General features: G+C 36.6%; 1 protein-coding gene across 11 annotated transcripts in view; it reads left to right on the top strand.

Moving 5' to 3' along the window:
• MYO9A (myosin IXA) overlaps positions 1 to 13,497 on the top strand; it is a 290,323-nt gene that overhangs the window by 75,694 nt on the left and 201,132 nt on the right. For 10 of the 11 annotated variants that reach the window (XM_064382203.1, XM_064382199.1, XM_064382209.1 and 7 more), the window contains exons 5-6: positions 5,937 to 6,036; positions 7,852 to 7,908. In XM_064382203.1, the coding sequence (XP_064238273.1) occupies positions 5,937 to 6,036; positions 7,852 to 7,908 (157 nt within the window). The remainder of the gene's footprint in view (positions 1 to 5,936; positions 6,037 to 7,851; positions 7,909 to 13,497) is intronic. The other variant, XM_064382198.1, reaches the window with a different exon arrangement.

The following is a 13,497-nucleotide window of genomic DNA, read 5'->3' as shown; positions in this document are numbered from 1 at the left end:
TCATGACCCTTAATTCAGTTTACACCATGCATAGCTTTATGCGTAATTGCTGTTTCTGTCATGGGTAGAACTTTGCGGTTTTTCAGAGGCTGCTAGGAGGAGATCTTTATTTGGTATATAGAACTATTGCCCTTTCTAAGTTCTAGGCAAACTGTCAGAACAAGTAAGCAGTTTCTCAGTTGTTCCTCATTGCTCTTGGTAAGCAATGTGCCTTGGGACTTTTCTCCCATTTCTTAGTGTTTTTTCTCTAATTTGAGAAAAAAGATTTCAATAAAGCTCTTAGTTCCACTGTAATACTTGAGGTAGGTCTTTAGAGGTGATATATGTGATAGCCTTCAGATGGAGAAATAAAATAGAGAAGTAAATTAATTATTCGTTTCATCTACAGTGAGATAAAATAGTTAAGAGAGTTTGACCTACATTCAAATCTTGGATATGCCTTGGGCATCTCACTTAACTTCTCTGCTTCTTGGTTATTTATTACCATTTTAGAGATGGAAAACTGTTAGTAACTTTTTCTAACACATTTTAATGATAATGAAATAAAGGGATATAACTCTTACTTTCTTGGTTTTGGAGAATGAATGAGAGGTGAAGATCCAGTTTTCACAAACTGATTCTCTTTTTAAAAGAGTTTGTGAAGGATTGGATTAATTCTTTAAACACTTGGTAGAATTTACCAGCAAAGCCATCTGGGGTTTTGGCTTTTATTTGTGTGAAATTTTGATTACTAATTCAAACACTTTAGTTATTATATATCTTTTCAGACTTTATGTTTCATTTGTAGTCAGATTTGGTAGTTTTTATCTTTCTAGGAATTTGTCCATTTCATCTAGGTTGTCTAATTTGTCGCCAAAAACTTGTTTTGTAATATCTCTTACAGTCTTTTTTATGTAAGATGGGTAGTAATGTTCCTCCTTCATTCATTCCTGAATTTCAATCTCTCTTTCTGTGTCTGTTTCATCAGTTTAGATAAAAGTTTGTTAATTTTGAAGATGTTTTCAAAGAACCAATCTTTAGTTTCATTGATGTTCTCTACTTTCTTTTTTTATTCCCTATTTTTAAAATTTCTGCTCTGATACTTATTATTTCCTTCCTTCTGCTTGCTTTGGATTTAATTTGCCTTTTTTCCCCTAGTTTCTTAAGATGAATGGTTAGGTTATAGATTTGAGATCTTTTTTATATGGGTTTACAGGTATAAAGTCCCTCTAAACACCGCCTCAGCTGTTTCCATGTTTTGGTGTAGTGTTTTGTTTTTGTGCATCTTGGAGTATTTTATAATTTTGCTTGTGACTTCTTTAACCCACTGGTTATTTAGGAATGTGGTGCCAAATTTTCATGTGTTTGTATTTTGGAAATTTGTTATTGATTTCTTATTTCATTGCAAAGTGTTTGGAGTAGTTGTATGATTTCAATCTCCTTAAATTATTGAGACTTGTTTTCTAATAGACTACACATGGTCTAGCCCGGAGGGTACTCCATGTGGACTTGAGAAAGTATATCCTCCATATGTTGGCTTGAATGTTGTATAAATATGTGTTAGGTCTAATTGGTATAGAGTAATTTTGAAGTCCTCTTTTTCTTTGTTCATCTTCTGTCTATTTGCTTTCTTCATTATTGAAAGTGGAGTATTGCAGACTGTCAGTATTATTGTTGAACTGTATACTTCTTCCCTTAGTTCTATCAAGTTATTTTTGTGGCTGGGTGCACTGGCTCACACCTGTAATCCCAGCATTTTGGGAGACCAAGGTGAGTGGTTCATGTGACATCAGGAGTTTTAGACCAGCCTGGCTAACATGGTGAAACTAAAAGTACAAAAACTAGCCAGGTGTGGTTGCATGCATCTGTAATTCCAGCTACTTGAGAGGCTGAGTCAAGAGAACCGCCTGAACCTGGAAGGTGGAGGTTGCAGTGAACCGAGGTTGCGTCACTGCACTGCAGCCTGGGTGACAGTGCGACACTCTGTCTCAAAAAAAAAAATTCTTTTTGCTCACTGTGTTTTTCGGTTCTGTTCTTAGGTGGTGCGTGCGTGTGCACATGCACACACACACACACACACACAGTTCTGTCTTCTTGACCACACACACACACACACACACACACACACACACACACACACAGAGTTATGTCTTCTTGACTCTAGGAACAAGTTTGGTCTTTAACCTTGTTTTACCTGGGATTAGTAAAGACTCTCCAGCTTGCTTTTGGATATTGCTTTCATGGTATCTTTTTTCCATCTTTTTATTTTTAACCTATTTGTGTTTTTGAGTCTAAAGCATGTCTCTTGTAAATAGCATGTAGGTGGACCATACATTTTATTTTTATCCATTCTGCCATTTATCTACCTTTAGAGTATTTTTAATCTATTTATGCTTAATGTAATTATTGATAAGGTAGGATTATGAATACCATTTTGCTATTTGTTTTCCATGTGTTAACAGTGTGTTTTTTTTTTTTGCTCCTCTGTTCCTACCTTCTGCATTAAACAAATGTTTTCTAGTGTACCATTTTAATTTCATTGGCATTTCTTTTTATTATTTTTTATTTTCTTATTGGTTACCCTGGGTATTGTAGTTAAAATCTTAACTTATAACAATGTAGTTTGGAATAATGACAGCTTAATTTTGATAGTATACAGCAAACTTCGCTTGTATGTAGCTCTGTTCCTTTCTTGCTGCTTTGTGCTGTAATTGTCATGCAAATTACTTCTTTATGGTTGTACATCCATCAACACAGATTTATAATTACTGCTTTATGTAATTTTTCAAATTTAATAGGAAAAAGTGCTATAAATAAAAAATTGGTCGGGTGCAGTGGCTCATGCCTGTAATCCCGGCACTTTGGGAAGCCAGGGTGGGTGGATTGCTTGAGGCCAGGAATTCAAGACCAGTCTAGACAACACGGCAAAACCTTATCTCTACAAAAATTAGCTGGACGTGGTGGTGCACACCTGTAGTCCCAGTTGCTCAGGAGGCTGAGGTGAGAGGGTCCCTTGAAACAAGGTGGAGGTTGCAGTGAGCCGAGATCATGTGATTGCACTCCAGCCTGGGCAACAGAATGAGATCCTGTCAACCAATTAATCAATGATTAATTAATTTATACTATCTTTTATATTTGCCTATGTAGTTACTTGTTACCAGTGTTTTTTATTTTTTTATGTTTACTCAAATCTTGTCTAGTGTCTTTTTATTTCAGTCAGAAAAATGAACTCCCTTTAGTATTTCTTGTAAGGCCCATCTGTAGCTATGAAGTCTCTTAGTTTTTGTTTATCTGGCAGTGTCCTAATTTCTCCTTTATTTTTCCTGGATATATACTTTTTTTTTTTTTTGAGACAAAGTCTCTCTCCTGTTGCCCAGGCTGGTGCGCAATGGTGCGATCTCAGCTCACTGCAACCTCCGCCTCTCAGGTGCAAGCTATTCTCCTGCTTCAGCTTCCCAGGTAGCTGGGATTACAGGCTCCTGGTACCATGCCTGGCTAAGTTTTGTATTTTTAGTAGAGATGGGGTTTCACCATGTTGGCCAGACTGGTCTCAAACTCCTGACCTCATGTGACCTGCCCACCTTGGCCTCCCAAAGTGCTAGGATTACAGGTATGAGCCACCATGCTCGGCCAGATATACACTTCTTGATTGACAATTGTTTTTTCCTTTCAACATTTTGAATACGTTATGTGTCTGCCATGGTTCCTGATGAGAAATCAGCTATTAATCTTATATTAGAATTTCTTGATGAGGAATTTCTCTCTTGGTGCTTTCAAAATACTGTCTTTGCCTTTGCCTTTCAAGAATTTTGATTTGTCAAAATGTGAATTTCTTTGAGTTTATACTCTCTAGAGTTCATTGAGTTTCTTGGATGTGCAGATTAATGTTTTCCATCAAATTTGGAGAGATATTTTGGCAATAGCTTTTTCAAATATTCTTTATGTCCCTTTCTTTTTTCTTATTTTAGAGCTCCCAGTATGTATGGGAGTCTTTTTAATGGTGTCCTGCAGGTCTCTGAGACCTTGTTTATTATTGTCTATTTTTTTCCTTCTGTTCCTCAGATGAGATTCAGTTGACCTGTCTTCATGTTTGTTGGTTGTTTCTTCAAGTTCGCTGTTCTTTCTTCTGCCTACTCATTTGCTTTGAACTCCTCTAGATACATCTTCATTTCAGTTACATTTTTCAACTCCAGAATTTTTTTTATTAATTTCTTACAAGTCCTTTATATTTGATAGTCTCTATTTGGTGAGACAGTGTTCTCATACTGAAGTTCATTAAATGTGACTTTCTTTACTTCATTGAACACATTTAAAATAGCTGATTAAAATTTTGTCTGATAAGTCTAATGTCTGGATTTTTTCAGGGACAGTTACTAATGAATACTTTTTCTGCTTTGTATTGGCTGTACTGTCTTCTTTCTTTGCATGCCTCATAATTTTGTTGTTGTTGTTGATACTGAAAACTGGATTTTTTTGGCTGGATGTGACTCATGCCTGTAAGCCAGCACTTTGGGAGATCAAGATGGGTAGATCACCTGAGCCCCCACAAGTTCGAGACCAGCCTAGGCAACACAAGGAAACTGTCTCTACAAAAATTAGCCAGCTGTGGTGGTGCACACCTGTGGTCCCAGCTATTAGGGAGGCTAAAGTGGGAGAATCATTTGGGCCTAGGAGGTCGAGGCTGCAGTGAGTCGTGAGCATGCCTCTGCGTTCCAGCCTGGGTGACAAATATTCTGTCTTTAAAAAAAACAAAAAAACAAAATTGGATTTTAAAAATAATTTAATGTGGCAACTCTGGAAATGAGTCCTCTCCTTCCCAGGGTTTGATTGTTTTGTGGCTTTTTTGAACTAATTTTAGAAAGTCGATATTCTTTTTTGAGTGTGGCTATTGAAGTACCTGCTCGTTTAACTTAGTTGTCAGGTAATAACTGGACATAGATTTATTTAAATGCTTGTAAACAGTAAGTAAGTTTCTCAGTCTTTGCCACAGGGCTCTCTATGTATATTCTGTCATGACTTCAACACTTAGCTAGGTATTTTACAGATTTACCTTAGCCTTTATTTTCTGCTTGTGCAGACCTTCAGAGTTAACCAGAGGTGAGAGTTTATGTTTCATCTGGTCTTTTCTGAGAGCACATACAACCCTGGGCATGCCCACAGCGTTATGCATGCATATGGCCTTCTAGATTCTTAGGAAATTTATTGGAGCTTTTCAAAGCCAGTATGAAGATGACATTCACCAGCTTTTCCTTTTAATTTTCTTCGTTTGCCTAACTTTGATCCACTGCTTTAGGAAATACGCTGTTCAACGATTCCCTCAGTTTCTTTCTTTGAATGCCTCTGGGGAAAAGATCTTTGCTCTGTGTGAAGTCTGAATCAAGTCTTGTAGAGTCAGCCTTGAATATGGCTGCTTACAGGGAACCACCAGACAGTTCAAATAATGGTATTTCCTAAGGAATGAGACTTTGAACAAGCTCAGACCCTGTTCTGACCTTTCTAGTGCCAGTCTTCTGATGTCCTCCAAGCTTGCAGGCTATTGGTTTTCAAGGGGATGGAATAGGGCAACTTTAAAACACTACAAAGCCATTTTTACCAAGATTTAGCTATTTTTATTGAGTAAACACTCTTTGGGTTGCTGCAAGCTTTTGGTTAGTTTCCACAGTTCTGAAAAAGTTAATAATGACAGATTTGCCAGATTTCTCATTGGTTTTGTGGAGGAGAGAATTTTCAGAGGTGCTAACTTTGTTATTTTGCTGCCTTCATCCCTCTCTTTTGTATTCCACATCCAAAACATCATTCCATTTTTAGGAGTATTTAAATACTGAATTTATCACATTTATGTTAAAAAATGAAGCAAAGCTGATACATTTTACTAATTACTGTTTGCTTTCCCCTCCCCCATTAAATGATAACCATAAATCACACATTATAAAATTATACTTCTTTGTTTCCCACAGGAACTATCATGTATTCTATTACCTCCTGGCAGGAGCAAGTGAAGAAGAGAGATCAGCATTTCATCTTAAGCAACCAGAGGAATATCATTATCTCAATCAGGTGAGAGTTCATAAAAAGCATTCTGAAGTGTAGGGCATTATTAAATTTAACGCTTCAAAAAAGTCTTTTTTCTAGTACTTTCTTTCCCAAACCTGGGAGTGGATATTAGCTAGCATTTTTATACATGTACTCTACAGATCTATGAGATGCAGTTCTCAAATTTTAAGATGATTACCTCTCTCATATAAGTGTTAAAAGTTCATATACATATGTACTTTTTGTTTTCTCTGAGATTCTTTAAGAAAATAATAATAAGCTGTATATTGATACTTCTATATTAGAAAACTTTTACCAAAATGATTTACCTTTTACAAACCCCAGGATCTTAAATGTTACTAATGATTAATTCTTGTCCTTTGCAAGGGATTACTTTAAACCTAATTTACATGTTTTGAAGTCTAATACACATAGCTCTTTGCATGATACTATGATACTGATTTAGAGTATGACTATTTTTATAATTTAATGAACAGTCCTCTTAAACATTCAGTATGAAAGTCGTCAAAGGCAAATGATTTAGAGAATTTGGATGTTCCCTCAGAACTCAAAATTCATCCCTAAACTTCCACATTAGGGAGTAATTCTCACTTTTCATTACATTGACTTTACTAATTTTATTTCTCGTAATAACACAAATTTTATAACCAGCATTAATGGAATTGGTAGAACAAACAGTTGATCATTTAAATAATAGATTGTCTTCCCTTATTTTTCTATTGTTGGGGCAAGATGTCATGTCTGTGGAAAGAAATTCCTTTATGACAGTTAAAGAAATCCTTACGAAGGTTTTGTAAACAAATTGACATCAGATGATTCAAAGATTTCAGTATATATTTAGGGTTATGAAAGTTATATCTTTGGCTGGACACAGTGGCTCACACCTGTAATCCCAGCACTTTGGGAGGCTGAGGTGGGTGGATCACCTGAGGTCAGGAGTTCGAGACTGACCTGGCTGATGTGGTGAAACCTTGTCTCTACTCAAAATACAAAATAATTAGCTGGGTGTGGTGGCGCACACCTGTAATTCCAGCTACTTGGGAGGCTTAGGCATGAGAATGGCTTGAACCTGGGAAGCAAAGGTTGCAGTGAGCCAAGATTGTGCCACTGCACTCCAGCCTGGGTGACAGAGCAAGACAGTTTCAAAAAAAAAAAAAAAAAAAAAAAAAGTTATACACTTAACTTTTCCCAAGATATACAATGTGTTGTATTAACTGTTATTTCTTAATTTTGAAACTACATATGTTAGTATAATCTAACTTGACTTTGTATTAATACATTGAGGATTCTATTTAAAATATTACTTTCTGATATAATATTAAATATTTTTACTAGGTAGAATTAACTAGCTTTTCAAAAATATTTGCTAATTCAGCTTTTGAGTTTTTTTCCTCCACATTTTAAACTATTTGCATTATATTTGGGTGATTAAAGATTTTCTTTTTTACAAAGTAATAATCTCTCATAAATAAGCTGATAGTTGTTAGTATTAGAGAAGTCCGGAATTTTGCTCTTCTTTCAGATCTTTTTCTAATGACTGGCCATAGCATATTCCTGTCATAATGTCAGTTTTCATAGGATATGGGACTCAGTTTGTATAAATAACAGTCACTAGAGCCCATAGTGTTTATGAGTTGGGTAGAATAGTATACATTCTCCCAGAATCTGAATACTTACTTTGTTATTTCTTGTTTTATGCTGCCATGCAAAAAACTTTTCAGTGGTTAGCAGCAGTGCTACCTGTACACCACATCTAAGAGATCATTAGAAAAGTATAATAACCATTGCTTCTACCTAACTAATCTGCCTTACTTTCAGATAACAAAGAAACCCCTCAGACAGAGCTGGGATGATTATTGCTATGACTCTGAGCCGGTCAGTACAAGTACCTAAATATTTTGTGTTCCTGTCAAAGGGTCCTCACATTGCTCATTTGCATCCATCTGAAGATTTAGAATGCAAATCAGCTGAAATACAAAGAATCCTAGGAAGGAAGATAAATCAATGTTTAATTTCTTTGGAATGATTGATTTATATGTGTATAGTTGGTTGATTAAAAACCAGTTAATTTACTTTTTTGGGATATTTTCTGGCTGTTAAGACTTAGTCCACATTCAGTATTTCTTTTGACAAACATTAAATTGATTATATTCCTGATTCTTCAGCATTGATGTGGATTTGTATGAACTATAGTTTTTTCCCTTTTATTTTTAAAAATTATTTTTTAGTAGTTTCATCACCTGCATGAGTAGTAATTATCATTTATTTAAAAAAATTATATCCTTTATGTTTTATATGTCAGCAGTCTTTTCATGTAATGAATGCATGTATATTTTTCTTTGATTTTTTTTCCCAATAGCAAGTCTGTAGCCTTAATAAAATTATCCAAAAAAAATATTGAAATTCCTATAGAAAAGTTGTTTTTTTTTTAAATTTTAATTTTTGAGACAGAGTCTCTCTCTTTTGGGGGAGTACAGTGACACAATCTTGGCCCCCTGCAATCTCCATCTCCTGGATTCAAGTGATTCTCATGCCTCAGCCTCCCAAGTAGCTGGGATTACAGGCATGCACCACCACGCCTGTGTAATTTTTCTATTTTTAGTGGAGATGGGGTTTCGCCATGTTGGCCAGGCTGATCTTGAACTCCTAGCCTCAAGTAATCTGCCCACCTCGGCCTTCCAAAGTACTGGGATTACAGGCATAAGCCACCATGCCTAGCCTATTTTACGTTTTAAATTGAGTAATTTAAGGGGATATATCATGTAATATAAAATGAATAGGTAAATTTTGCTTTAACTTAAAAAAAATTCTATTATTATATTTTAATAAATATATTTTTAAATTAGAGACAGAGTCTCACTATGTTGCCCATGGTGGTCTTGAACCTCTGGCCTCAAGTGATTCTCCTGCCTTGGCCTGTCAAAGTGCTGGGATTATAGGCATGAGCCACCATACCCAGCTAAATTTAGCTTTATGTGTTATATTTTATGACAAGTTTGTAACCATAAAAAGAGCACACACATTTTTTTTCTTAAGTTTTCAATTAAGTCAATTGTAAAAGGCTGAAAACACACACTAACCTTTCTATATCCATTAATTAACTAATGAATTAATTTATTCAATATTCTTTCTGAAAACATGTCTTAGTCCTTGCTCTAAAGAATCACAACTTTGGTTCTCACTGCATGTTTATAAACTTCACTAATTGCAGAGCTAGCCTGTTTCACAGGTGTGAAGGATCAGTATACAGGGATAGTAATTTTTCCTTTAGACAAATTTGTATTACTATTTCATTATCAAGTAATTTTGGAGTTTAGATGTAACATTTTGGGGAAAAATATGACATTTAAATTTATAGAATCTGATACATTTTAACTGAAAAAATTTAAGTTGTTATGCCATTCTTAGGAAGCTCCCCCTTTACCTTTTTCATGTACTACACCAAGTGACCATGCCTCCTTGGAAAGCAGGTGGGGGACTGCAAACATACACTGCAGTTAGAAGACTTGATCATCTGGGCTTACAGTGAAGTTGTGAACTGATCTGCTACTATTCAGAGACATTCTAAGTCATACTTAAGAATTTTGGGGTCAAGAGTAGTGGCTCGTGTCTGTAATTCAACACTTTGAAAAGCTGAGGTGGGAGAATTGCTTGAGACCAGGAGTTTGAGACTAGCCTGAGCAAAAAAGCAATACCCTGTCTCTACAAAAAGTTAAAAATTAGCCAGGCATAGTGATGCACACCTGTAGTTCCAGCTATTCAGGAGGCTGAGGCAGGCAGATTGCTTGAGCCTAGGAAGTTGAGGCCACAGCGAGACAAAATCATACCATTACACTCCAGCCTGGGTGACACAGCAACACTATTTAAAAAAAAAAAAAAATGAATTTGGGCTCTGAAGCAGATTGACCTGACATAAATACTGGCTGGTTTACTTTCCAGTTTTGAGACCTGCAGCAGGTCACTTAATTGTTTTGTTTAGGGGTTAATAATGGTCTTTAAGTTTTATGAATCTTAAAGTCGTGCATGTAAAGAACTTGATAGAGTGCATAATCCTTAGTAAGTGCATAGCGATTGTTGTTGCTACTGTTGCTTCCACCATTGAAATAATCATTACTCATCTTTCCCTTTAGAAGAACTTTGTAGTTATAATCTCCTCCTCCATTAATAATTCTTTCATCACCATTATCCATTTATTATGTTTAAAAATTTATATTTTGAAATTTAATTAATTTCTGATTGTTTTTCTTATGTTAATTAATAAAAGTAAGCAGTCTGAGGATCTTTCATTCTTTTCTGTTAGCTCCTCCTTATAATATTATTGGGGACAAACAACTTCTTTTCCCTGTGAGTTATTAGAACTTATGTGACTAGTATTATAGGTAGAGAGGATTGTTTGAGGACTGTTATGTTGTACTGCATTACTTACGTATTTTGTGGAATTGTATAAATGGTCCTAAGGAGACCTATAGTTAGAAAATAGCTTTTTACAAGGGACCTGTTGTTGCCTTTGTATGGTGATTTAATTCCATTTAAGGGTTATCCTATTAAATAAGCACAAACAGTTGTGTTGCATGGGAGAGAGCAGAGGATTTGGAACTACATAGATTTTGGTTTGGCCAACCCTGTTATTTATAAGATTTTTTTTTTAACTTTTGGAAAGTTATTTAACCTGTGAGTCTGTTTTCTCATCTGTAAATGTATATATAACTATCTCCTTGTGTTTTGAGGTTTTAGTACCTCTCATGGTAACTAATAAGTAGAAGATATTTAATAAGTGCTAATTTCCCCAAATGGTAATAATTTATTAAAATGTTTATTATTAATATTAACATCTCAGACTTTTTTCCTCAATTATAAAATATTGAGAATGAATTAAATACTGGCAATATGTTGGCTGATGTCTGCCATTGTACCTTAAAGCTGATCTAAATAACTTCAATGTAAAGTGTCAGTCAATCTTGCCTAATTCTTTTATTTATCTGAGCCTTGAATTTTAGGGTCCAACTATTAGGTAGAGTTTTAATGATAATTGCCATAAGTGATAGTCTCAGGACACTATTGTGTCCACCATGCTGCAGAGGGATTTGACTGGTACTAGTCTTTGGAGACAAAGCTCCAACCTTGGTCACTACTACCTTTACAGGAAACTAAACGTCTGTAATACCGGGAAGCTCATTTCCTGTGAGGTAGACTTGCTATAGTGCTTTCAGGAATCATGATGCAACTTGGACAAGATGCCTTGAAATCATAATGTTTTCATCTATTTTGTTTTAAGTATTTTTACAGCATAAAGGTTCCTACTGTCATACCCATCTGTTAGTTTGTAAGTTTGTGGTCACACCTTTAAACATTGTCTTTCTGGCTTTATTCCTCACCCTCTGCCAGTCTAATATAAGGTCTCTGCATACTGCACAACTTTCTCTGCATATATTTTTCCATTTGAAAAGCACTTAACATCTGGCCAGGTGTGGTGAGTCATGCCTGTAATCCCAGCACTTTGTGAGGCCTAGGCAGGTGGATCACTTGAGGTCAGGAGTTTGAGACCAGCCTGGCCAACATCGTCAAACCCCGTCTCTACCAAAAAAAAAACCACAGAAATTAGCGGGTGTGGTGGTGCGCGCCTGTAGTTCCCAGCTACTCAGGAGGCTGAAGTGAGAGAATCACTTGATCCTGGGAGTCAGAGGTTGCAGTGAGCCAAGATTGCACCACTGCACTCCAGCCTGGGTGACAAAGTGAGACGCTGTCTCAAAAAAATTAAATTTTTAAAAAGCACTTAACATTCAGATTCTGTCTTTCTGTCTTTCTGTCTGTTTTTTGAGGCAGGGTCTTGCTGTCTTGTCCAGGCTGGAGTGCAGTGGCTCAGTCACAGCTCACCCACCGCAGCCTCAGCCTCCTGGACTCAAGTAGTCCACCTCACCCTCCTGAGGAGTAGCTGGGACTACAGGTGCACACCATGGCATCCGTCTGATTTTTATGTTTTTTTTTGTAAAGATAGGGTTTTGGCCATGTTGCCCAGGCTGGTGTTGAACTCTTGGGCTCAAGCGATCTGCCTATCTCAGCCTCCCAAAGTGCTGGGATTACAGGCATGAGGCACTGTGTCCTGTTCCATGTTATATTTGATTCTTATAAAACCTCTGGTGGTAGTCATGATTACCTTTCACACAAGAAGCAGCATTGGCTCAGAATTTAAGCCAATTGTTCGTATGGTATAAAGCTTGTTAATAGTGTAGCAGGGATTCCAACCAAGCCTATGTTTTATCTTCTTTTTTCTTTTCTTTGAGATGGAGTTTTGTTCTTGTTGCCCAGGTTGGAGTGCAGTGGTGCAATCTTGGCTCACCGTAACATCTGCCTCCCGGGTTCAAGTGATTCTCCTGCTTCAGCCTCCTGAGTAGCTGGGATTACAAGCATGCACAAGAACACCTGGCTAATTTTGTATTTTTAGTGGAGATGGGGTTTCTCCATGTTGGTCAGGTTGGTCTCGACCTCCTGACCTTAGGTGATCTGCCTGCCTCAGCCTACAGGTGTGAGCCACCACGCCCAGCCTCTCCTTTTTTCTTAAGTTATCTCCAATATCTTTACTGACCTTCAAAGTCAATTGTTCCAGTTTGTGTCCTGTACTTTACACTGGTAGTTATAAAAAAGTATGATCTCTTAAGTACCATTTTAAGAAATAGTGACAAGATAGAAGAAAATATCTAATTTGACTCTATTCTCTTTCTTTCCCTCACATCTACACTAATTGCCTACTTCATGCTAGGTTTATCCTAGGCATTTGTCAATGAGAAGTGTGTCATCCCATACAAAGAGCAAGGTCTGATAGCATGAAAGAACATTTGGATATGTATGTGGGGGAATGTAATGGCATGTTATTAAGTGAAAACAATAACTTATACTGAGCTGACAGAAGGATTGCCTATGGTTTTTCAGTGGAAGGGGTTGTAACAGTTGTTGGTTAGTTCCCTGCCTTATCTTTTGAACTTTACCATTTCCTTGATCTCTGGCTGACTGGTATTTGGATCCTGGCACCTGAAGGCTTTTTCCAAAACTCTGGAAGGCCTTGGAACTTGTAGGGCCCTCTAGAAGTGACTTGGGAATTAACAGCTCCCTGCTCTCTCTCCAGAAGTCCTCAAACAATGACTGATGAGAGATGAGATGATATATAAGTACAGTAGCGCCCTTACCTCTCTAGGTTTTATATTGTTTCCCAAAGATAACCTTGGAATTAAATTCTGTTTACGCCCTGTGGTAACTACTTTCATCCTGTGTCCTGTTTAGTCTGTCTTCTCTTTCACTTTCTCACTTTCTCTGTGACTTGTATTTGATTCTTGGTCTGTCTCAAGATCTACCTCCCAGGGAGCCCAAATTAAGATAAAAGTGTTTCTTTTCTGTGAGATTTAATTTATCCTTAGTTTTTCTTCTATAGTTGTCATCAGAGAAATAGAAAGGAATTAATACACTTTTTTA

This window comes from Aotus nancymaae, unplaced genomic scaffold (assembly GCF_030222135.1).
Source record: "Aotus nancymaae isolate 86718 unplaced genomic scaffold, 86718_ANA_hifiasm-v0.15.2.pri h1tg000003l, whole genome shotgun sequence".
NCBI lineage: Eukaryota > Metazoa > Chordata > Mammalia > Primates > Aotidae > Aotus > Aotus nancymaae.
Note: the sequence above shows the minus strand (reverse complement) of the source record. Positions and strands in the feature narration are given on the sequence as shown.